Raw genomic sequence first — 26,741 nt, forward strand, 5'->3', positions numbered from 1 at the left:
GACATCTAATGAACTTGCCAAAGAACACAGATAATCACTTGTAGAATCTAGCGAAGAATTGGAAGGCAGAAAAATATAGTGATTAAAAATGGAAGTAGGTTGCCTGGGTTTCACGCCCTACAGGCTGTGAGCTTTTACACAGCGTATACTTCCTCTCCAAGTCTCCCTTTCCTCATCTGTGTAATTGAGGAAATAAGAGTACCTACTGCATAGAGTCATTTCAAGCCCTACATGAGGCGGGCTCATAATCAGGGCTCAATAATTGGTCTCTATTATTATTTTTATCTAAGTCTTCAGATTTCCAGTGAAGTGTTTGCAAAACATGCTGCCTTGGAAGCTCTCTGGCCATGGCTTTGAGGTCTGTCTGCAGTCTGGTAGCAGGACTTCATTGGTGATTTTAAGCTGCCTATTTGTACATCTAAACATGAAAAAGCCAGGGATCTCCTTGGGCACACCACCAAGCATAGACTCCTCTGCCTTCTTATAAATAAGGGAGCAGTAAAGAAAATGCTTTTAAAATTCAACTTTTATTTTTATTAATGTTCTAAATGTATGTCGCTTTAAAATATCAGTCCCAAAGGCTTTGAATCAAAGTATCAGTCCCTTCCCCATCCCTCCCATCTCTTGATCACTTATTTCCAGAGGCTTCCACTTTCAACCATTTTAGCTTTTTCTTTTTGTATTCACCTCCATACTTTTATGTGATCTTTTTATACTACTATTTCTGGATTTTTAAAACATTTTAGATATTCTTTTTTGACTTTCTGCTGCAGAGAAGATTCAGCTGTTCTATATCCCTCTCCCATACCCACATATACTTACACACACGCATACACTTAACCTTCACATTTCACTAATGAATATGTATGATTCTGAAATGTTATTCACAGCTAACCCAAGTGGTAAATGATTACATTTCCATGATGCTGTCTTTGAGATTTGATAGTTGATTCTCTGTTTGCATAATCTTCTATATGTCTATCGCTAATGCACCCTCAGCCTCACCTTCGGAAGTTGAAATCTGTTAATACCTTCAAAGTGATTAGGTATATTCTATGGATTCTGTTGTCATGAACCAAGTTATGAATAACTGGAATGAAGCAAAGGGAAGGCCAAATAGACACATGCCCAGTAAAGTCTGAGTGACATAGGGAAGGTACTTGTCTGTCAGTCACACCTGGGAGCAGGTCATTGGCCCGAGTAGGGGTGGCCACTGCAAGCATGGGAAATTTGAGATATATAATCTTCTAAACAAAGGAGCTCTCTCTCTCTTGCTCTTGGTTCGTGCTCCTGGCTTGTGGGGCTCTCACACTTTGCATTTGCTCACATGGCCCAGACGGTGTGGACCCCACACACAATGGACTGATGGGCTGTAACTAGCTTAATGCTATACTGGACCCAGCTCCAGAACTGGATCAATAATAAGCCTTGATTTTTAGTACAATCTCATCATTGGCCCATTATATTTTTAAATAATGTCATACATAAAAAAAATTTAAGCATGCATGTTATGTGCGGAACCTGGGAGGAAAATTTAAATGTATAATTGCCATGTATGCAAGATACAAAAATAAACTCATGACTTTAAAAGTATTTGGTGATACACTGTTTATTTTTTTCTCTGTTGAACAGAAAGTTATCTCATGGATGGGTGTTTTCACAACTCTCCTCCTCATCTCATTGGAGTCCCCCAGACTGGCCTGGGGTAGCAGTAGATTAGAGAGAGGAGCAGGAAAAGGACCAGGCATATGAGTGCTTTATGCTTAGCATGGGGAGAAATATGTCTCTACAATTTGTTCATTTCCTGCAGACTGTTCAGTGTTGGGTTTGTTTGGTACTGCAGGTCTGAGAACCATTGGAGTCATCACCAAACTGGACCTTATGGATGAGGGAACGGATGCCAGGGACATTCTAGAGAATAAGCTGCTGCCTCTTCGCAGGGGTAACGTACCGTGTGCCCCCCAGGAATTCCTTTGATGATGTGGCCGAGAAACAATGGGCAGGCCAGTGGGAGGCCTGGTTTTAATGCTGCCTCAGGTGTGAGGAATGGGTTTATGATTAGCTACACTTTTTATGGAATAGACACATGAAAAATCCACGGGGGAAAGTATTCCTTAACAGGAACAAGAAAACAGAAAAAGGGGCGGGGGGTTGGGAGGAAGGGTATAAGTATTCAAAGACTGCATAAATATATACTGTCCTCTTCTAAGTCTGACTTACCTGCTATATGGCAAAACTGCTAAGAAACATACTCTATTTTTTAAAAAAAAGTTTAAAAAATTGATTTTAGAGAGGAAGGAAGAGTGAGAGATAGAAACATTGATAAGAGAGAATCATTGATTGGCTGCCTCCTGCACACCCCCTAATGGGGATCGAGCCCACAACCCAGGCATGTGCCCTGACTGGGAATCGAACCCGGGACCTCTTGGTTCATGGAACGTTCAACCACTGAGACACACCCGCTGAGCAGAAACATACTTTATTAAAACGCACAGAGCTTTTAAGGGTAAAGGACATTATTGTGTTAATGCTAAAATATTGCCATTAGCCAAATCAACCAGCCTTCGTTAAATACTGATGTCTCAAGTTGAGTTTTGAAAAGGGACCCATTCCTCGGGCCTTAATAATTTTGCCTTTTTATTCAGCCTCTTTGAGAGCCTTGGAATCTCCCCAAAATAAACAACAAAGAGTGCCCGAAACACCATAGTTGTGTGTTCTGTTTCAGGTTACGTGGGGGTGGTGAACAGAAGCCAGAAGGACATCGATGGGAAGAAGGACATCAAGGCCGCCATGCTGGCGGAGAGGAAATTTTTTCTCTCACACCCGGCTTACAGACATATTGCCGATCGGATGGGGACCCCGCACCTACAGAAGGTCCTTAATCAGGTAAAAATTAATGTGCTTTCAAGCAACAAGAACAATTAAGGAAATATGTAAGTGACTTTTAGAATTCATATTTCTTATTTTTATATTCATTTTTCTTAACATAAGACATGCAGCTTAAATGATAGGAATTTTAAAAATGAATATAAATATTTAGAGCCACATTGTTACTGTTCTCTTGAATAGAATCATCCACCTTAATATTATTGAAAGAACAGTGCTCAAAGCAGAAAGACATACTTATTGAGGAACAGTGAACCAGGGGTATACATTTTAGCACACATTTTTATAGGTAACCTGTTGAAGGCAGAAGCCAGGGACCCAGCACGGTTAGGCTGGGGCCTAGAGGTAGAGGCACGAGGAAGCACCTGTTTGGGCTGCAGAATGGAGAGGAGGTTCACAGCCGACAGGTACCTCCGAGCTCCACCAGGGTGGGGAGCCGTGTCTCCTGAGAACATCAGGCACCCCGCGTAGCTCTCCACTCCTTCATTTCCACCACGTTGTAACTTAAGGTTTCTTTGGACAAGGTAAGTGATCCGATCATCGATCCCTGCCGGGTGTTGCTAGGCATCCTCATTGGTAACATCAGCTGCATTTGAACAGGCTACCCCAGATGGCCCCTGCGAGTAACTCTGAGACATTTCGAGCATCGCCTCCAGCAGTGGAGGAGAGGGTCTGAGCTTCTTCTGACTACCTGTCTCTACATTCAGTCTCAACTGTGTGTATGATTCCTCCTGTGTTGAGCAATTAGAAAAACAGTGGAGCAAAGCATGGAGGCATGGAACAGACTGACATGCCTCAATGTGGGGTTGGGGGAACGAGAAGAGATAAACCAAAAAACTTACATAGTCTATAGACACAGGCAATAGGGTAGTAAAGACCTGGGGGGCTGGGTAGGGGCTGGGAGGGGGAGTAAAGAGGGAGGGGGAATGAGAGATATCTGTAATACTATCAACAATTAAAAATATATTTTAAAAAAGAAAAACATTGAAGGCCAAGTTTTTGTCTCCCGAGCTAATCTTCAACCTCACGAGCTAATCTTCAACCTGTCGTATGCGTGTGTGACATTTTTGTTTTGTTTTATTTAGCAACTCACCAACCACATTCGAGACACCCTGCCAAACTTCAGGAACAAACTGCAGGCCCAGATGCTGTCCATAGAACACGAAGTCGACGCCTACAAGAACTTCAAGCCCGAGGACCCCACCAGGAAGACCAAAGCCCTGCTGCAGTGAGCCCCTCTCCCTCCCGTGCCCCACCCTACCGTCTCCCCCCTTGGCGTTTGCTTCAGTCTATTATCCGCCATGCTGTTTTCTCGGCGTAATAGAAGCAGCAAGTCAAGTACATGAGGCTTTGTATAAATTATACAGCGAGCCTTGAATCTTTACATTTTCTTGAAGAATAATTGTTCTTACAAATTTAACCAGTTGCTCATCCCCATGCCCAATTTTATTGTGCTATAATTGCATTCAGTAAATAGGTAGTACCGATATGATAACTCAGCAGGGGTGTTTTTGCCCTTAGAATTAGAAGTGGGCAGAGCTTCTGTGGAAAGTGTCACCTGGATTGTCCACCTTCCCTCGGTGTCACTTGTACTTTTTTCCCCCCAGTCATTTCATGTGATCTGTGTATATGTTTTCCGGTGGAATGAGAACCAAGGATTCAATAGAAAAGTACATACACATTGAAATTTCTTTATCCTTGTCCTTAATGATTTTAATTAACCCTTGGAACATGAAAACATGAAAACTGCCAAGTATCTTTTTATTCCTTCACGATCTTCCCATCTTATCCTTGGTTATTAGATTTATCCCTGTGGGGCCTGGGATAGGATGGCGGCATTGTTAGAGAAAGACCAGCTCCTTGTGTGTGTTACCCTGACTCCCTCTCCGGGTCCCTTCCAGCCTCATCTGTCCTTTTATCCCTGTTTTGTAACTTGCCTCAGGGCCCTCTCAACCAGAAGACACCTCCCCACCCCTGCCCCATCCACCTTATATTCCAGGACATATGAAGTCCATTTCCAAAGATAATGCTCGCCATCTCTCTCTCTCTTTTTTTCCTTCTAAAGATTTTTAGAGAGAAGAAGGAAGAGGGAAGGGAAAGGGAAAGAGAAACATTGATGTGAGAGTGAAACATTGATTGGCTGCCTCCTACTCAGGCATGTGCCATGACCAGGAATCAAACCAGCAACTTTTTGGTGCACGAGACAATGCCCAACCAACTGAGCCGTATCGGCCAGGGTGATGCTCGTCACCGCTTATTGGCCCCTTTCTCCCTCTGCAGTCTTGCAATCAAAATGTCCTCAATTTGGTTTAAAATGCTTAATATAATTCCTTTCTTTGTGGGGGGATTTCTAAATGCTCAAATTATTTAGGTAGCATTTTATGTGCTCATCTTATCCACTTAAAAATTATGAGATCATACAGAGGAAATTTTTTCTTGGATTCGGCTCTTTCCTAGTTCATTTTTTTCTTTTTATTCTTTTTATTCTTTCTACCTATAAAAACTCTTCAAGTTACAGAGAAATGAAAGCTATTTCTGTGTAGGTCCTAGGTCATCATCTTCTATTTAAAAACTAGAGGCCTGGTGCACGAATTCATGTACATTGAAAGGAAATTAATTATAAGAAATATTTTAGAGGCCGGGGAGGTTTCCTGGCTTGGGGAGGGACCACGGGAGGGTTCCAGGGTGTGTCCAGCCCATCTTGCCCAGTCTCCATCGGCCAGACCCCAGCAGCAAGCTAACCTACCGGTTGGAGCATCTGCCCTCTGGTGGTCAGTGTGCGTCATAGTGACTGGTCTAGCAGTTGGACACTTAGCATATTAGGCTTTTATATATATAGATGTTTTTATTAATTTCAGAGAGGAAGGGAGAGGGAGAGAGAGAAACATCAATTATGAGAGAGAATCATTGATTGGCTGTCTTCCTATATTCCCCCTATTAGGGGTTGAGCCTGCAATCCAAGCATGTGCCCTTTCTGGGAATTGAACTGTGACCTCCTGGTTCATAGGTTGAAGCTCAACCACTGAGCCACGCTGGCCAAGCTAGGTCATCATCTTAATATCCAACCAAAACTATTGTCCTTGTGAAGACTGGGTCTTGCCTCTGTGTCTTCATTGGATTCAGATTACAGACTTTTCCACAGTTAGATTTTTCCCTGGTAGATGAGTGATTCAGTTCCTTCCCTTCTCTCCCCACCCTCTCTCCCTTTTTCCTTTCATTCCTTCCTTTCTGCCTGTCTTCCTTCCTCTCATCTCTGTATATTCTGCTTGGCATCTGGATCTGGGGATTTAACAGTAGATAAGATTTTTGGCCTCAAGAAGAGGCCACAGTAGAGCAGATGAAACAGACATATAGGAAACTAATCTGATAAATGTGATATCTCTTGTAAGTATAAAATATTAATGGAGCCTCGATGAGGGAGCAGAAGTAGTTACATGGAGCAAAGGTGTGAGTTCACAGAGAAAGGGAATGTGAGTGAGACTCTGAAGTAAGGGAGGAGTCTGTCAGGTGAGGATAGTGTGGACTTAGGTGTTTCGTATGCTGGCTGCAGTGGCAGGACAGGGAAAGAAGGGCAGGACACACATTTTCTAAACTTTCCCACTGTTTCAGCACGTATCATACATTTATACCCTTCTAGGTGTTTAAAGAATTAGATTAGCATTAGCATATGCGTGGATATAGCTATAGTTACATCTAATTATATTCTAGATTTCCTGGCTTAATAATTTGCAGTGACTTTTCATTTATCCATGATTTTGATAAAAGATGCTGCAAGTATTAGATGGTTTGGATTTCTTTCCTATTAGATTTTGAATTTGAAAGTAGTTCCAGCATGATAAGATTAGAGTTTCTAAATCCAGTCATCACCAATGCACATGATCATTTTCTCTGATGCTGGGGGCGGGGAAGAGAGTTGCTTGGGAAGGGGACTCAGCTAGAGCCATTGGAACACCCGGTGTGATGTTGTAGGAGCTGTGGTTTGTTTGTTCTCTGTAAAGATTTATTGTTTATCTTGAATTGAAGTATTATTAAATAGCATTCTATGACTGCAATGAAATGGACAGAATGCATTGAATGGCATAGATATTTAGAATACATTTTAATTAAATGTCTAAAATAAATTGAAAAAACGTGTATTTCAGATCATTACATTTTGAGTGCAAAGTGCAATGCTAACTCTGCCAGTAGGTGCCACTAAGAACACCAGGAAAAGGTTTCTAGGCGATAACCACAGTAAATTGAAATGAGAAATGCAGAGCCTGGTTACTTCAACTGGAATTAACTTCTCTCTCACAATTGCAGGATGGTTCAGCAATTTGCCGTGGACTTCGAGAAGAGAATTGAAGGCTCAGGGGATCAAGTAGATACCCTGGAGCTCTCAGGAGGTGCGAAAATCAATCGCATTTTCCATGAACGCTTTCCTTTTGAGATAGTAAAGGTTTGTACCAAACGTTGCTTTCCCCCGTTGGCTTCACTTCATTTCCACATTCTGTTCTGCATAACTTCATAAAAGGTTACGGGGGTGGTATGGGACTAAGGTAGTTCTTGGAACGAAAGCCTTCGTAATTAGGTAATGAAATTTAGGAGAGAAATAATTTCTTACTGATGGCCCCAATTTTATTCAATGAGATTTCAAATTATTTCAACAAATACTAATTGAGTCCCTATGACGTCGATTTATTGTCTAATTAATTTAAACATATTTCTTGAGCACCTATTCTAGGTGCCAGTGATTGGGACAGAGACACTGTCTGGTGGGGGAAATAGACAAAGTTAAAGAGATCTCAAGTATGATCATGTAAGAGAGAGAGAGAGAGAGAGAGAGAGAGAGAGAGAGAGAGAAAGAAAGAGGGTGGGGGAGCCACTTTTGATGGCACATTCAGGCAAGGTGTCTCTGAGTAGGGGACATTGAAAACATGTGAAGAGGTCAGCTGTGAAGATGGGGAGGAGGGGAGAGGGTTGTTCAAGATAAGCAGCCCAGGACAAGGCCCTAAAGCAGGCATCTGCAGCAGGTAAAGAGCAGATGGGGCTGACCAAGAGAAGGGTGTATGAAATGAATTCAGAGGAAGAAAGTGCCCAGTTAGGATGGATTTGTGACTTGGGACGTAGGGTCCACAGGGCTCGGGCTGAATCTGGGGGATGCAAGAAAGAGAACATTCAAGGTGACTCCCGAGGTTTCGGCTTGCACAGCTGCGCATGTTAGTGCCCGTGAGATGAGGAAAACAGAGGCAAAGCTGAGCTTGTGTGTAAGCATGAATCCTGTTAGGGGCAAGGCACTCGGGAGGCAGCTAAGTGGTTCAGGGACTAGGCTACTTGCCCCTCGTACAGAGGCGGGTGCTTATGTCTTGGTGTGGGAGGCAGATGGGTAAACAGAGCGTTTCATTAAAATGTGCTAAGGACAGTGGTAAACTTCAGCACAGGGTGCTATGGAAACACAGCCCACAGACAGGAATCCCTGCCCAGAGCCTCAGGAGCCTGGCCTTCAGCGGAGTTTGGAAGGATGAGCAGCTAGTTAAGCTGGAGGAGGTGAGGGAGGGGAAGAGTTTTCCAGACAGAAAGGGAGGCCTGGTGAAGGCTGAGCTGTGCAGCCACAGGGTGTGGGGAGGGAACAAAGCAATTCATTGTTGTGTGGCACCAAGTGCAGGGGAAATGGACAGTGAGGCTGGAGAGGCCAGATCTCAGGAGTCAGGCCGAACCACATGCTCTCTGGATGCCCTTCCAGGTCTAAGCTCCATGCTGCTCTGATCGTACTTCCCCATCCATCCCAGGTTGAGTCCCTAGACCTTCTGGGAAATTCTCATACAGCAATCTGTCTGTGTTGGATTGGCAAAATATTATGTATTTCCTCTGACAAAGAGGCCTTGAGCTCCGGTGGTTAAAATGGCCATCTCAGCACAGCCGGACCGCTATTGCATGTCCGGTGACACCCTTACTCGTGTATTCGTCTGTGAGGACATTTCCTACATTTAGCAAGAGGATGAAAAATTATAGATTTCAAATGAGTGGCCAGATTTACGTCCAGAAGGCACCTTTGATACACAGCACTTCTATCTGAAACGGAGTTAAAATCGGCTGCACTAGTAATAAAACTCCCAGAAACCCCTCATGTTCTCTGTTGCCTTGAACTTTATATAAACAGATGTTTTGACCATCTGGGTTTAAGTTAGGGAAGACATGAGCATCCACTTATTAACAGTGAAGTCAAGCTATTCTCATTCTTTAATATTCAATAGTATTATTAGTCAACGGAATTAAGTGTCCTAACTGTGGCTCATCCTGCATCTGCAGATGGAGTTCAATGAGAAGGAACTGCGCAGAGAAATAAGCTACGCAATCAAAAACATACATGGTATCAGGCAAGTGATTCCCATTTTCCCTGTCCTCCGCTCCGGCTACTAGAAGAAGAAGAAGGTTTATAAACGGCTAGCGAAGTAGCCTTTTCACCATCTGAGCCGAGCAGAGCACGGAGGTGGGAGGAAGAAGTAGGAAATCCTGGTTTGGGTTCAATGGTTAATTCCCGGGATCGTCATTCTCGGTCTTTTTCAATTAGAAAAACAGAAACACGTCTGCACTCCCAGCCCTGCGAGCTCGAGCCGGGACCCTTGTTCTCCAGAGCCTTCCTCGCAGGGAGGGAGGCCTGACGTGCTCATAAGTCATCGTTACTTACCCGGAGACAGGGCGGATTGCTTTTGGCTGGGGTTGTGGAGCAAGATTGGGAAAGATTAATGAAGGTGGTAACTTTTGAGTCGAACCTTGTCTGTTTAGAGGACAGGAATGATTTCAGCTGGCAAAGGGGTGCTGTGTGTGTGTGTCTGTATCTGTGTGATGTATCTTTATCTCTCTCTCTCTCTCTCTCTCTCTCTCTCTCTCTCTCTCTGTGTGTGTGTGTGTGTGTGGATGGGGTAGGGAGCAATGCAATGAGAATGAGAGGCTGGAGAGTGTTGGGGCTGGAGGATGAAAGGGCTTGAAGTGCCAGGACCAGTGCCAGGCAGAGGTGGTGCCGTGCAGCCCACGGAGCCAGGGGTCGCACACGTTGACTGCAGTTAGGAACGTAGACTGGAGAGCAGTGGACGGGAGGCTGGGAGTGGCCCTGGTGCCCGAACTTACCCTTGTATAACGTGCATTTACTTTCTTCAAAGAACTAAGATAGAGGGAAAAAAACAATTTAAAACACGTTGCTTGAGTTCACGTCCGGAAGGCTAAACAAAATGTAAGGGAGCATATGTTAAATTGAGATGTCCTGAAGTCAGGCTGATAAAACTTAGGTTGCCCACTTCGTGGATTATCCCATAGGCGGGAAGCGCCCCCTGTCTATAGGCAGTGGTATCTCAGCTTTAACAGAGCGTGCTGCGTGCATCCACGTGCTGTGTGTCCACATGCCCAGCATCCACGGCCTGTGCATCCATGGCCTCTGCGCCCACATGCCCTACATGCACGTGCCCTGCGCCCATGTGCCTACGTGCACGTGCCCTGCACCCACGTCCCCTGCGTCCACGTGCTCTGCATACACGTGCTCTGTGCCTACTGCCCTGCGCCCACGTGCTCTGCATACACGTGCTCTGCGCCTACTGCCCTGCGTCTGTGTGCCCTGCGCCCACGTGCTCTGCGCTTATAGCCCTGTGTCCACGTGCTCTGCGCCTACAGCCCTGTGTCCACGTGCTCTGCATACACGTGCTCTGCGCCTACAGCCCTGCGCCCACGTCCCCTGCGCCCACGTGCTCTGCATAAACGTGCTCTGCACCTACTGCCCTGCATTGATGTGCCCTGCGCCCACAATCCCTGCGTCCATGTGCCCTGTGCCCACAAGCCCTGCCCACATGCCCAAGTGGAGACTCCTTGGGGAACAGAACCTGAGAGAGCAAAGCCTGACCGTGAGTGTGAATGTGATGAGTGATTTTCCAAAGGAGTTGTGACATTTGAATTAGCTATTGTTTTAAAATGGAGACAGTCTCTGCAAGTCTCAAATAGTGCGAGTACATAGCGTTCACCGAATGAGAAAGGGGAACATCTATACCCAAACCCGGTCCCTCTTGCCTCCGCAGGCCCCCCCCCCCCGCACAAGCGGCCCCTGTCCGCACTGGCCCTCTCCCGCCGTCCTGAGAGCATCTGCGGTGGAGCTGGGCCTTGCTCCTTAGCGGGCGCAGCTCGTGTTTCAGCATGTCTGTCAGGTCACAGATTTGGGGTCACAAAATATTTTTACTTAGCACTTCACTTGGCTTTTAAAACTCCTTATGAGTAACATTTTTGTGGACTGTAACTGCCAAAGCTCAGCGACTCCGTGATGTAGATTTCCGATGTCAGTGCACAGCCACAGAAGAGACTGGTGGTTGCGATTATTCTGGAGTTAGTTTGCCTAGAACCATGGTCGGCAAACTGCGGCTCGCCAGCCACATGCGGCTCTTTGGCCCCTTGAGTGTGGCTCTTCCTAAGCCTTAGGTGTACCCTAATTAAGTTAATAACAATGTACCTACCTATATAGTTTAAGTTTAAAAAATTTGGCTCTCAAAAGAAATTTCAATTGTTGTACTGTTGATATTTGGCTCTGTTGGCTAATGAGTTTGCCGACCACTGGCCTAGAAGATGGCGCTGCCCTGTATCTGAGACATCCTAAGGGCATGCCTACCTAGGCCCTAACGTACACGTGTGAAAAGCGTTGTGCCCAGTGGATTCTGTTGGATGTTCCAATAGCAGAAACCTCCCTTGCCCACTGAGGACCGATGGCTCCTTCTCCGCCTGTACATGCTGAGAACCAGCGATGAGCAAGCGTGGGAGACAGTCCTTGTGGGAGGAACACAGTCAGTGTGATCGTGACACTTCCTACCGGTGTAGCCAGGGGACTCAGCATGTGCCCCGATCCCTGCTGAGAGGTGTTGGGGTTCAGAGGAGGAAGGCCCGGCCGGCAGTAGGACGGGGGCAGGCGCTGTATGAAGTGGTCTCATGACCCGGGCTGTGCAGTGCGGGCGGGATGTGGACGCGCTCAAATTGCGGGGATTCGAAGCGACCGTCACAAGACGAAGGCAGAGACCTAAACTGAGCGTGTGAGTGTGTTTGTGCAAAGGCAGAGGGCCCCGTGTGGTGGGAACATAGAGTGCACGGGAAGCTGGAGGAAAATAAAAGGAAGGGTAGGGTCAGAAGGGGAAATTTTTTATGTCAGACTGAGCAGTGTGGATTTTATCCCGTATCCGAGGTGGAGAATTACAGTTCCAATCTGGTGTGATCGCTACAGTTAGAAATAGAGGTGAACAGAGAGTAGATGATTAGGAGGGATGGAGAGTAAAGCTGGTTAAGGGAGCGTTAAAAGCAATTTCCCGAAGGAGACATCATAGAGTTGAGTGTTGCAAGGAGAGGCGTTAAGGCAGGAGAGGTGAGAAGAGGAAGGAAAGAGGGTTTAGGAACAGGGAGTCAAGAGCTGCCGGTCTTTGAGGATGGCCCGTGCTCAGGGTCCGGGGTCCCTCATGGACTCTTTGTTTAAATATGAATAAGCACTTTCTATGAAACACACACTTTCTATGAAACACACACACATCTGCTTTCCCGGACTCCTGCACAGCACAGGGAAAGCATTGTTCCGATACCAATTTGAATGGACTCTAGCCAAATGAAAAAGGCACTTGCTATTTCGTTGTTGTTGTTGTTTTTTATTGTTTGTAAACTCATCATTTCAACATCCTGGGTCCCAGGTTAGTTCTACTTAACTGCTTTCTTTTTCCTCCAGTTCCCCTCCCACCTCAGACTGGGACCCACTGCACTCACTATAGTGAAATTTCTCAGTAGTGTCAACTGTCTCAGGGCTCAAAAATGAGGACCGTTTCCTGCTTCATGGAGGGCAAGAGAGGATTGCCTTTGGAGTACTTTAGAAAGAGAAATGTCAATTTAGAACATTTCCATTGTAGCATTCCTTTAAAAAGCTGTGAGACTGTGAAATGAGACAAATTAATGAGAAGGCCAGATGATATGCCATATAAACACTTTGGGATCTATTTTTAGGTAATGTTAATCATCTATAGAACAGAATGTATTATGAAATATTAGTATTAAAGTTATTACAAATGATACTGTGGCTAGAATAAATCACTCTGTAACTTTTAAACTAGGTATTCACGCTTTCTTTAAGTGGCCTGTCAATCAAAACATTTTCAAATGAGTACTGGATATTATTACTCATTTTAAAAAAATCTAACATGCGGCTCTCTTTCTCACACTCAGGACAGGGCTGTTTACTCCAGACATGGCGTTTGAAGCAATAGTCAAAAAACAAATTGTGAAGCTGAAAGGGCCTTCCTTGAAGAGTGTAGATCTGGTAATGCAAGAATTAATCAACACCGTCAAGAAGTGTACCAAAAAAGTAAGCTTGAATTACTGACCTTTCCAACAAGTTTCTGTTTGGTTTACCCCTCTCTCCCACCCTGCGGCATGCCTCCCTTTGCCTGACTCCCTCCCCTCTTTTGTTAGAGAAGGTGGTGTGTTTGCTCAAGGGGAAGGTTGTGAAAAGTACTGAGTGGGATTTGATCTCCTGGTAGACGGCATATTGTCTTCTATCAACCATTCCACATAGGTTGCTTAAGCAGGTCAACATCACTTTGGAAGAACAAGGTGTATGCCCTAAACTAATTTTCCTTTGGTGTATACCATAGATGAGGGTAATTGTTAGGGGAAGGGAATCATTGATATTGTGAAGGGAATTAAGGAAAGTTTCCCAAATTTACATGAATTCCACTTGAACCTGGACATTCTGCGGGGGCAGAGTGGTCTAAGAGCTTTGGGAACCTCGATTCAAATCTTGGCTTTGCTACTCACCTCTGTGTGACCTTGAATCCCTAGAGGTTTATAATTTCTCTGAACTGGGGATGATGAGAGTAAATACAATACTACCTTAGTGCAGATTAAACAAGATGATGCCTGAGAACCATGGGCCCTTAATGCATTAACTACAGTAACTGCTCAGTCAATGGTGGCTAATCTATTAATGGCCATTACTACCTATAACACCTATTGAACTGGGGGACTCCTCACTGAGGAACTTGGCAGAAGTGTGCTGGATTCCACCTATTCCATGGGGACAGGAAAGGTGGGCCCTGTACTGGAAAATGCAGGAAGGGGGTGAGTGATGTTTGGGGTGGGTAGACCTAGCCCCATTGCCATTAACACTGGTACTTTGATCATTTCTTGAAAGAATAGATACTTCTAGTTTGTCAGTTTTGTTGCTTTCCCCTTTCTCTATGGTACTATGAGTAACCTCTCTGGAAACCAATGGGGAGCAGGAGAAAGAATGAGAGAGACAGATAATGTGACTGAAGATGAATTTTGGTCCCCAGTGACTGGCAGAACAACTCAGATGAAGAATAGACATAAGTGGTGGAAGAGGAAAGCAGGCTGAAGTCCTAGACATCAGTGCAAAAAAAAAGCAAAGGCATTCCATGACCAGTGTGGGGTCCAGAAGAGGCTCCGGAACTGCAGACCGGCTCCAGGCCTCTTCCAGTTCTTCCACCGGGTTCCTTCCAACCTAGTCTCTGTTCTCCAGAGTAAGCCATGGAAGCAAAGGGATTGAGGAAAGGGAAAGCATGCACCTGGGGGAGAAAAAACAGTCTATACCAGCTCTCCATTTGGGAACCTGAAGCCAGTTAATAAGTAATACTCCCCGTCCCCTCTCCTTGCCTACCCCTCAAAATGCACGTAGTCTTGTCTCCTGATGAGTTAAATCTCTCTTCATTGGCCTCCTCTTCACTGACTTAGGGAGTTAACTGATGCTGTGTTCTCCATCAGCCACCCAGCCTGTCTCCCTCAGCACAGAGGTCTTCAGCCAAAGGCTCCTCCGGGTGCCCAGGCAAGGCTACCCCACCAGCTAAGCTGGCCTCTTTCTGAGGGCCCCTTGTGTTGCGGCCGTCCTCAAAGCTGTTTTTAGCTAGTTGTAGTTCTTATATAAACTATGTAGTTTAAATGAAGAGTAAGTAAAGTGATCAGGTGCAGAAAAAAACCGAGTTTTGTTCCTCTGAAAACTCAGCTTTGGAGAAACTTGATAAAAGATTAGCTACGTAAGCTTTGCCGTCGCCCGGGTCTAGGTGGGACAAAGTTAAAAGACATGGGGGAGTCGTACAAACCTAGATGGGCTCTGCGTTCAGCTTCTCCCTCCACTTTGAAGAAAGCAAACTTGTAGATTACGGATGTGGTTTATGGGAGACAGAAGACACATAGCTCCTCTCAGCAGATCCATATGCTGGGAACGGGCCTTGGCCTTACATCAGAAGGTTGGCACATGTGTGCACATTTATGTTTTGAGTTATAGAAAGTGTTTACGGTATGTATGAATCATTTTTTTTTTATCATTTCCAATTGCATCCAATTTACTGGAAAAGCAGCAGTCGGTCCCGATGGCATGGGATGAGACAGCTTGTTCTGGACACTTGGTTTCTGTCCTTTGCTGTCCACCCTTTGAACCGCCCTTTCCATTATGTTCTCTGTATCAGTGGTGATTGTGTATTTGTACTGTCTTCTCAAAATATTTTACAGTTTGTCTTAAATGAAACCTCACTTTTTCCCTGAGATTACTGTTTACCTTACAGCTCTCTTCACTGAAGAGCATTCGTTGGCCCAAACCCAAAGGATCTAGGGCCCAGATCATTTGTCACTTGCCTACTTCTCCTTGTGTGGCTTCCAAAGATTGTGCATTAACTTTCCTGTAAAGTCTCCCATAAGGTCCTTTGGCCTCTGTTTTCTTCCAACCTACCCGTCTCCTCCTGGTTTTATTTTCTTTTTTGACCATTGTTACCAGTCTGTGTCCAATCAGAAGAGAGTTGAAACCACAGCGTGATTATTAAAAAAATACATATTTTTATTGATTTCAGAGAGGAAGGGAGAGGAAGAGATAGGAACATTAATGATGAGAGAGAATCGTTGATTGGCTGCCTCCTGCACGCCCCCTACTGGAGATCGAGCCCACAACCCGGGCTGGAATCGAACCCGGGACCCTTCAGTCGGCAGGCTGATGCTCTATCCACTGAGCGAAACCAGCTAGGGCGACCACACTGTGATTTGATAACAAAAACAAAAACCTATCTACTGCCCTATTCCTCTCCTTTTCTTCATGATTAGCCTTCTTGGAGAAAAAGTAGTTTATGCTTACTCTCTTTACTCCCTCATCTCCAGTTAGTTCCTTAACCCTCTGAAATTTGACTTCTACCCTCCTACCACTCTGCTGAAATAATTATGGCATGCTCATCCAGAGACTGATTGTCAAATCTAATGATATCCTTGTCCCTGATACTGTGGTCCACTCTCTTTTTGAAGCTGACCCCTCTCTCTTCCATGGGTTTTCTTCCATCTCCTTTAAGAGCTCATCCACTGTTGCCGGCCTCTGCACACTGACGTCCTGTGGAACTGACTCCTGGTTTCCTTCTGTCACTGTCCTTCCTCCTGACAGGGCACGTCTCCCACAGTCCAGCTGCCACATAAAATACTCTTGATTTCCAAATCTGTACTTCAGCTTGAGCCTCTTTCCTGAGACTGTCTACTCTACAGTCTACTGCAACTATTCTCTTAAGACGCTGAGCAGTTTTTTTTTTAAAAAAACTAAATTAGTCCACTGGCCTCCTAACTGATCTTTCTACCAGTCTGGCCATCCTCAAACTCATCCTCCCATAGCTGTCAAAGTAGCCCTCTACGATACGGACATCTATTCTCCCCGTTGTCTCAGTATTTACTCATTGGCTCCTCATACCTTGAGAGAGTTCCATTCATTCATGGTTGTGCGTAGTTTTGCCTTCTGGACTCTAAATTCTTCTCCAGCCACACTTGTTGTCACTGTCTGCTAGCTCCAGTCATTCTGAGTGGTTTGTACGCCCCGGAAATGTTTTTATGCCCTTAGCATTTGCACACGTGTTTCTCTGTTTAGAATGTCTCTTTCTCTGCCTGTCTTCACCTGCCATCTCCTCTCATATTTAAGATCCAGTTCAATCATTGTCTTGCCCCACCCCCTCCCAAATCTTCCTGTGGGTCATCTGTGAACGCTTTCCTGGTCCCCATCTTTACTCGCATCTCAGGGCTTCCAGTGGTGCCGGTGTTCACTTCATCATAGCAATAATGACACTGCGTTGTCACTTGTGTGTCATTTCTTTGCTTAGGTGAATGCCTTTTCTTGTCGATTATAAGTGCCTTTTATTTATTTATTTTAATTTTTAAAATTTTCATTGAATTTATTGGGGTGACACTGGTTAATGGAATTGTATGTTTTAGGTGTACAATTCTATAAAACATCTGTATATTATATTGTGTATTTACCACCCCAAGTCAAGTCTCCTTCCATCACCATTTTCCCCCCTTTACTCTCTCCCACCTCCCCCACCTCACTTTCCCTCTGGTATAATCGCCATACTATTGTCTGTATATATGAATTTTCCTTTTATAAGTACCTTTTTAAAAAAGAGCTGTGTCTTTTATCTTCTTATCCCTGGCACCTATCCCAATGACTAATCGTACATAAGAGGCCTTCTACAAATACTTACTAACAATTTAGATGTTCAAAGGAGAACCTGCTGCTAAAGAAACCTGTGCTTCGTTTTTAAAGAATATTTTTATCATTCTTTTTAAAATGAAAATTTGGACAGGTTTTCTTTCAAATACCTATTCTTTGCCTTGTTCCTCATTTTGATGATCTTGTTGTTTGGCCTTATTATATCTACAAGTTCTTTTACTTCAGAACTGGTCTTATTAAAATCTTTTGCAAAGCAAAATAATTCCAATTAAAGTTGAGAATTCCACTTGACCCCTTTGCACATGAGCCACAGAAAGGTGACCATACAATTTATCATCTAACACAGTTCAGTTCTGAAATTGAAAGGTGAGCTATTAACACTTTCCCTGGAATAATAGGCGTGAACTATAATAAGACTCCCCTGGTAAGTCTAACGTATAGTTGCTCTAGTTGTATTGTGACTTTATATGTAAAACAACAGTATTTTCATTTTCAGGTCCTCATGGTGCATGACATATGTGTAAAATATTTAATTTCTCTTTCTTAAGCCATGTAAGCAAACATCAGTGGAAAACATGGGAATTGTGTGTGCTCAAATAACAAAGCACAGAGCTAGAGTCTAACTTGCACTTCCTCTGGGCTGTTCCTCACTGTTGTCTTTGGGAGGATAGGGCAGGAACATTCGAGCTTTATGAGCTGTCTGGCTTCCCTCCAGGAACATCTCCACTTCGGACTTTTCTGGGCATCTGCTTCCAGCTGCTCTTCTTACCTCCTCTCCTCTAGAGCATCATCACAGGGTGCTAAGGTTCTTTTCAGGAAATACTGAGAGGAACATCTTGTTTTTTCAACCATAGTTTAGCAACTGTGCCATTTATTGGCCTCTTGGGAAACCACATTCTTGGATCTCCATCAGACCAATTAATTGATTTTTTTTTCACTGCTGAGAAAAAAGAAAAAAAGCTTTGCAAGGAAATAAGAAAGATACCTTAGTTGTTTGTTAGAAATACAGAGAAAATTTTCATTAAAAAGGTCTGTGAGAAGAGATGCTGGGTTTTGTGGCATGTTAGGTGAGTAAATATCTGGCCTGAATACCAACTAACTAAACGTTGATTCCGAAGTCCTGGCTGTGGCTTTCAAAGGCCTCCAATGACCTTGCCCCTTTCCATCTCTGAACTCCTCCCACTCTCCCCTCCCCTCCGTCCACTCCAGCTATGCTGGGTTCCTTGTTTCTTCAACAGGTCAAGGGTCTTTGATAGCAGGGTCTTTGCACTTCTCATTCCCAGGGTGGGAAATCCTCTGCCTCAAGATATCTGCACAGCTCATACCCTTGCTTCCTTCCAGTTTAATGCCAACCAATCACAGTCTTTCTCTGACTCTTCTATTTACAGTAGTGTGCGTGCATGTGCGCGCACACACACATCACTGCTCATCTACTTACCAAACTTTGTTTTCCTTTGTGGCACACATGACCACGTGAGTTTTACAATATATGCCTGTTGTTGTTTTGGTGGTGGTGGAGGAGGACAATTCAGAGACTTGAGAGTGTAAGCTCCATAACTTAGCAACTTGGTTTGCTAAGCTAACCACTCTATTTCCAGCCCCTTAAACAGCCACGTTTTCAACAATAACCATTGAATGAATAATCCAAAGAATAAACGAATCACATCTCATTGACTCAGCAGGTGATGATTGGCTGAAGCCGCCACTGGGTTAACTTTCCATGAAAGGTTGTAGGATGAAGGAGAAGAGTGACACAGCATGCTGTTCAAATAGGGTTTTCTCTTAGGTCTGGATAGATCTACTATGGTTTTGACTCTGTGGAAAAAGACTGGCATTTCACCTCCTCTAACAGCTGCCCAGTCACACAGACAGGGTTGTGCTCTGTGTATAGTAGATGCCTCAAGTAATAGGTCATGGTACTCAGGTTTCAAATCAGGCTGATTATTAAAGAACAAACCTTTTATTGGGTATTATAGGGAATTCAAGCCAGGGATTTGGCTTTTAAGGGGTAGGAACAGCACCTTTTTGATGTTGGTGTTGCCAGTTTTTTAAACCCTTTTTAAAAATTGAGATATAATTGGAATGTAGCACTGTATTAGTTTTAGAGGTATAATAATAATGATTTGATATTTAAATACATCATGAAATGATCCTCACAATAGGTCTAGTTAAGATTCATCACCACACATAGTTACAAAACTTCTTTCTTCTTGAGATGAGAAATTTTAGGTCCTTCTCTCTTAGCAACTTTTATATGTACCATACAGTATTATTAACTACTAGAGGCTTGGTGCATGAATTCATGCACATTGAAAGGAAATTAATTAGAAGAAATATTTTAATATCATTATTTGCCCTTTCTCTATAATAGAAGTGTCAACCAAATTCACGATTGACAATGACAGATCAAAACACACACGTGTGATTGGCGCCAGCTAGAACTTTATATGTATTGTACATGCATGAGTCAACTTAGCCTTTTATATAGAGAGAATAAACTTGCTTAATTAGACCTGCTTTCTGATTTAGCTAAACTTTTTCTAGCTCAGTGAAGCACCCCAACTTCTTTTTCAGGTAATTGTCAGCAACACAGCAGTGAATATCAATACAAAGCAGATTATTATTGTAGATCACACAGGGAGAACAAAGGGTAAAATATTTAACTGCAGCAGTGTTTGACTATATTCTGCGCAGTGAGAAAACCCGAAGTCATTTTCAAGGTCCACCATTTCTTACTTCTTTTCAGTCGGGTCAAGTTTCTAAGCTTTCTAAATCTCCATTTTCTGGCTAATGAAAAGAAAATAGGATTCCATCGAGTCTCCTATCTACCTACTACAGGACTTCTGTTAGGCTCAAATGAGATGAGGCACGGGAAAAGGCTTCACAGACATTTGGTTAAAGTGTAAAATGTTTCCACCTGGCTATAAAACAAGTCATGTTACTGGGCTGAAGAAACTCCAAGGAGGCTAGTTGCTAGGAACAGAAGTTGGGCGTTGCTATGTGACATCATTACCTGGCACCCACAGCCCCTGTTTCTGGGCTGGACTGAGCTGTGGGCTGCATTTTGCACCATGGGGTCTTGGCAGCATTGGCTGCAATTTGGTGGGGTATCACTCTGGGGTGGTGGTGGGGCCTGTATCCCACTTGGGGGAAGCCAAGTGTTGCTTTGTGGGTGCCAGGTCCGCGGTGCCGTTTCTCTGCAAATGGCCAGTGTGCATCACGGCAGCTCCTGTGTTGAGCGTCTGCCTCTGGTGGTCAGTGCACATCATAGCGACTGGTTGGATGGTCAGACACTTAGCATATTAGTCTTTTATATATATAGTCATCATAGTGTATTATGTCCCCAGGATTTATTTACTTTGTAACTGGAATCTTGTACCTTTGACTCCCTTTACCCATTTGCCCACCCCAACCCTTCCTGGACTCTGATAACCACCAATATGTTCTCTGTATCTATGAGCTTGGTCTTTCTGTCTGTTTCTGATTTACAAGTAAGATCATACAATATTTGTCTTTCTCTTGTCTGACTTATTTCACTTAACATAATGTCCTCAAGGCCCATCCATAATGTGGGAAATGGCAAGATTTCCTTCTTTTTTATGGCCGACTAATATTCCAGTAATCTCATTTTTTAATCCCACAAATCATTAAAGGATTTATGATCTTTGTAAATAATTCTTAATTTATAATTTACCTTTATTCCTGCTTTTCCTCTTACTTTCTGTTTTGATTTTTCTTTTAATAATGTCTACCAGAGATAAACTTGGAAAGAGATGAAAACCTGTTTATTATCTTTGGGTATTATTTTGATATAGTGTCACCCCCACTCTGACCTCCTGTTTGGGTACTTTCTGAATTACTTAGCAAGGTTATGTCTCTTCTGAATACCTTATAGTTTTACTTCGCCCCAGCTTGACCTGTTGGTTTTATTCCTTAGCATTTGCTAAATAACATGAGTTTTCGTGTCTCTGCTTAAAGAAATGGTATGTGAGGTATATGATGGATGCACATATCGACATACCACATGTGACCTTCCTGTATATACCTCATCATTTCTCCCACCAATTGGCGAAGATATTTGACCTTTAGAGATTTAGGATTTGTCTACATGGAAAAGGAGGGCTAACAGTATTGTTTCCTCTTTGATTGCTTTCCCCAAGGCCACGGAATGGGACCTGGCTTCTCCATTCTATCAGCTTCGCTTAGGTCTTCTGAGACTTCCCGTATGCCACTCCTGAAATATAGAACACTCAATAACATATTTTCCCATTTAACCCTGCGTAATTTCTCGACCTCTTTATATTAGAATTGTTTCTCATCTTTGATCACCTTTGTAAATGCTTCTGTTTTTTCCTTTTTTAAAATAACAAATTTGTTGTGCCCAGGTAAGCACTTTTTTTATCTCCTGAATAAATACAACATTATGTTATATATAGCTAAAGGATTACTAGGGATTTAGGGGCAGGTTTTTATAGACAGAAATGGAATAAAATTATTGTGTACTTTTAGGAGCAGTAAAATCATTATTGCTGTTCTGTTTGTAGTGAGTGGCTAACACTGGAAAGTTTATAGCTTTTTGATCAAAACAGAGCCCATATCTGTAGTTCAGCCAAGCCAATCAACTCAAGTCATGTGCATAAAAAACATTTTGTTCTGGTTTTAGTTTATTTTCTCAGTGATGTGTGCTATGGAACTATGAACAGATGGCTACCTAATGACCTGAGTCTTTGCTTAAGGCATCGAACTGGTTACTCTTGAAGGTATGGAAATTTTGCCTGGTCTCATGCCTGTTCCAAGGGAAATCTGATAGCATGGCTCTCATGATCTAATTAATCAATGGTTAATAAGTTTAATAAGTGTGTAATTTTTGTTTTATTGGATAGAAATGTCTTTCAAGTGATTTTTTTCCCCTCTAGGGTAAAAGTGGTCATGCTCAAAATTAAAATTTTATATTGATTTCCCACCAAAATAATTAAACATTACCCTAAATAACACTCAAAACACTGGATTTTATTAAAACATATTTTTATGTGTATTTTTAAAAATTATGGCACTGCTTTCTCTCAGAATATGTATAATTAAACTTTTTTCTTAGAATTCTATATTTAAAGTTTTGGTCCCTAAAGTTATATATATTGTATTGTTTTTTAATCTCTTTTTAAGAATATTCAATGTAATTTGAATAATAAACTATTTAGAAGTAATTTACCATTTGATAGATGGCCAGCTTTGTTTGGAAGCTTCACTGTCATAATTTAGGCATGAAATCCTCTAAGGCAGCGGTTCTCAACCTGTGGGTTGCGACCCCTTTGGCGGTCGAATGACCCTTTCACAGGGGTCGCCTAAGACCATCCTGCATATCAGATATTTACATGACGATTCTTAACAGTAGCAACATTACAGTTATGAAGTAGCAACGAAAATAATTTTATGGTTGGGTCACAACATGAGGAACTGTATTTAAAGGGCCAGAAGGTTGAGAACCACTGCTCTAAGGTCTCTTCAGAGAAGGTTTGGCCATTTATTTCTTTCTCTTTTTCTTGCTTTTTAGAAACTATTTTTTTTGCATTAGACTTGATCTGTACAGTCAACCTGCCACATTGGACTGTAAGGTTTTTAAGACCAGGTGCTTTGACGTCAACTGAGCCTACAGTTGGCCTATAGCACGTGCCCAGTGAATGTTCAGTGAAGGACTGATGTGAAATAAATTTAGAAATATAAAATGATGATAGCCAATAGTAATTCCTTGATCCTATATAAATCAATTTACCAGAATATTTAAACAATGAATAGGGAACTACAGGTCTGAAGATGGTGTCTTCCGGATTAATATTTTGGCCTATGTGATTAGAATTTTGATGAATTTGTAAACTTATTCATACAACTATAGGCTTTTAATTCAGCATCTATAGTGAAAGAGGTTAAAAATTTGAATGATTTAAATTGAGAAAATGTATTGCACCTTAAGTAAGAGACATAGAAGAGATGAGGGAATAAATGAGCAGTCAGACTCTAGTATCTTTTATTTTATTTATTTTTTAAATATATTTTTATTGATTTCAGAGAGGAAGGGGGGTAGATAGAAACATCAATGATGAGAGACAATCATTGATTGGCTGCCCCCTGCACACCCCCTACTGGGGATCGAGCTTGCAACCTGGGCATGTGCCCTTGACCAGAATCAAACCCAGGACCTTTCAGTTCACAGACTGACGCTCTATCCACTGAGCCAAACCAGCTAGGGCATTATTTATTTATTTACTTACTTATTTAGTAGTAGCCCATCGGCGGGAATCGCAGTGCGCTGCTGAGAGTTGCGCTGTTTCCATGGGAGCCGTGCTGCTTCCACGGGAGCTGTGTGGCTTTCCCAGGAGGCGGGCCCATCGTCTCCTCTCCGGGCCTGCACTTGGCCGTGGAGGCTGCAGGCCAGCCCCCCTGTCCATGTCTGCTCCAGCTCCCGGGGGCCAGCCCGAGCCAGGCATGGCAACGAAGCAAGCATTCCACCAGGCTGCTCACGCTGCCTGCTCTCAGCGACCGCCCCCTCGGGACTGGGGGACTACGGTGGGGCTGAGAGGACTGGGCGCAGCCATCTTGTGGCTATGGGCGCCGCCATATTTGTGATGGAGTGATGGTTAATTTACATATTACCCTTTTATTAGATAGACTTTTTATTTTTTATTTTGGAGAGAGAGGGAGAAACATGGATTTGAGAGCATAACATCAACTGAGGGTTCGAACCCACAACCTGGTCAAGTGGCCTGACCAGGAATTAATCAGGCGACCTTTTGGTGCACAGGATGACACCCAACCAAAGGAGCCACCTAGCCAGGCAAACTCTAGTATCTTTTAAAACTAAGTAAAAGGCTGTGCACCCTGAGCTAATGAAACAAGTGGCAGAAAGTCTAATCAGAAGTCGTTTGAATATCAGTAGGATGTTCCATTGTGTATTATGAAGAATTGGGACAGGAGCATTGCATTAGAGAGCCAGCAAAAACATTTTGATTTTACATTCTGCCTGATCTTCCCCTGCTTACCATTCTAGCTTTGCCTGAAACCATCCTCCTCCCTGTCTGTGATGACCTTTTAATTATTTTTTTAAAAATTAATCTTTATTGTTGAGATTATTACAGATGTCTATCTTTCCCCCCCCCCCATAGCTTCTCTCCACCCAGTTCCTACCCCACCCCAGGCCCTTGCCACCCTATTGTCTGTGTCCATAGGTAATGCATACATGCACATAAGATCTTTGTCTAATCTCTTCCCGCACACCACCATACCCCCTTCCCTCTGAGAATCGTCAGTCTGTTCCATTTCCATGCCCCTGATTCCATTCCATTCACCAGTTTATTCTGTTCATCAGATTTCTTATTCATTTGATTTTTAGATTCAATTGTTGATAGGTATGTATTTGTTGTGACTTTGTTCATATTTTTGATCTTTACCTTTTTCTTCTTCTTCCTCTTCTTAAAGAATACCCTTCAGCATTTCATATAATACTGATTTGGTGGTGATGAACACCTTTAGCTTTTTCTTGTCTGTGAAGCTCTTTATCTGACCTTCAATTCTAAATGATAGTTTTGCTGGGTAGAGTAATCTTGTAGGTTCTTGCTATTCATCACTTTGAGTATTTCTTGCTGAAGATAGTGTAAGGAGCCTCTGGGACAACTTCAAGTGTACCAACATTCAAATTATGGGGGTGCCAGAAGAAGAGAGAGCGAGCAAGATACTGAAAACCTATTTGAAGAAATAATGACAGAAAACTTCCCCTACCTGGTGAAAGAAATAGACTTACAAGTCCAGGAAGCACAGACAACCCCAAACAAGAGGAACCCAAAGAGGACCACACCAAGACACATCATAATTAAAATGCCAAGGGCTAAAGACAAAGTGAGAATCTTAAAAGCAGCAAGAGAAAAACAGTTACCTACAAGGAAGTACCCATATGATTGTTAGCTGATTTCTCAACAGAAACTATTCAGGCCAGAAGGGAGTGGCAAGAAATATTCAAAGTGATGGATAGGAAGAACCTGATCTTTCACTTCTTTCACTATTCATTGCCACCGTCCCCCACACATGTCCCTGTGCCTGGCAAGCTCCATTGTCCCACAACTGTTCCCATTTAACTTTTCCTGACTAAGTCCTCTTCTAGATTAGGGTTCTTTAAACATCCTCGTTCATCCTATTCTTTTCCTTCCGCACGTTGAAAACAACTGTAATTCATTCATTCACTTTTGCAAACTATATTTTGGACAATTATCGGAATAATTTAGATGGGATAAGTGATTGAAATGCATTATTTCTACAGTTTTGCCAAAAAACATGTATACGCAAATATATCTGTTGGGGAAGAATTAAAAATAAATGAAATGATCTTTGTGGTTTCTGGAATGGATCATCATCAAAAGGGTGACAGACGAGACCCTGCGCTCTGGAGTCTGAGACTTGGGTTGGAATCCTGGACCCACCAATTTTAAGCTGTTTAATCTTGGGCAAGTTACGTAACCTCTCTGTGCTTTGCTTTCCTCCTCTACAAAATGGTCTTAGTAGGATCTATTGTTTTGATTGTCGTGATTTTTTTAATGAGTTAGTTCATGAGGCGTTTAGCACACAGCCTGAGACATGGTGAGCACTGCCAGTCATTGTCATCTTTTCATGCTCATTCCAGTCCCCTTCATCTTTGTCCTCTCTCAGGTGCTAACTCTGTAGAGCATAGTGCTGCATGGTATCTGGCCTTCTGTTTCTTTGTAGAGAAGTTTCCTCTGGGTGCTATAGTTACCTCTGGTTATAGCTCGAGGAGTCCCTTCTCTCACTCCACCATTCTCTAGAGAATTCCACTCCTGCTTCCAGAATTGTGATGCCTATCTTTTATAAAATAAATCACTTATCTCCTCTTCTTATTTTTGTGGTCTAACTTTTGGAGTATTAACACTCAGATCTGTTTTTCCTGACAGCTGGCAAACTTCCCCAGGCTGTGCGAGGAAACGGAGCGGATTGTGGCTAACCACATTCGGGAGCGGGAAGGGAAGACCAAGGACCAGGTGAGAAGAGGCCTTCCCTGGTGGCCAGGGGCCTCGTGGGGAGTGTAAGGTCTCCCCAAGGAGGTCTGCTGGTCTCTACCAGTCGGCCCAAGGAGGTCTGCTGGTCTCTACCAGTCGGCATTATGTTTATTTTTACTTATGAATAAATTTTATACATGTGTTGCTATACTAACATCTTGTGTATGTTAAGAATATAAACAAATATAAAGACTTTAGAAGGATGCAATTTAAAACACAGTAATAGGAGTTCCATTATTTTTTCTCAGCACCCCATAGATCATAATGTGTATCCCTAGCATGTACATAGCCCACCTTGAAAACCACTAACACTAATCCAGAAACAGAGCACT

The 26,741-nt window shown here is 43.1% G+C and overlaps 1 protein-coding gene across 1 annotated transcript in view; it reads left to right on the forward strand.

Moving 5' to 3' along the window:
* Window positions 1-26,741, forward strand: part of DNM3 (dynamin 3) — a 300,862-nt gene that overhangs the window by 55,257 nt on the left and 218,864 nt on the right. Inside the window, exons 5-11 of the mRNA XM_023753926.1 lie at window positions 1,844-1,942; window positions 2,726-2,886; window positions 3,972-4,114; window positions 7,189-7,324; window positions 9,175-9,242; window positions 13,093-13,231; window positions 26,305-26,391. Of these exons, the coding sequence (XP_023609694.1) occupies window positions 1,844-1,942; window positions 2,726-2,886; window positions 3,972-4,114; window positions 7,189-7,324; window positions 9,175-9,242; window positions 13,093-13,231; window positions 26,305-26,391 (833 nt within the window). The remainder of the gene's footprint in view (window positions 1-1,843; window positions 1,943-2,725; window positions 2,887-3,971; window positions 4,115-7,188; window positions 7,325-9,174; window positions 9,243-13,092; window positions 13,232-26,304; window positions 26,392-26,741) is intronic.

This window comes from Myotis lucifugus, unplaced genomic scaffold, assembly GCF_000147115.1.
Source record: "Myotis lucifugus unplaced genomic scaffold, Myoluc2.0 scaffold_54, whole genome shotgun sequence".
NCBI classification, from domain to species: domain Eukaryota; kingdom Metazoa; phylum Chordata; class Mammalia; order Chiroptera; family Vespertilionidae; genus Myotis; species Myotis lucifugus.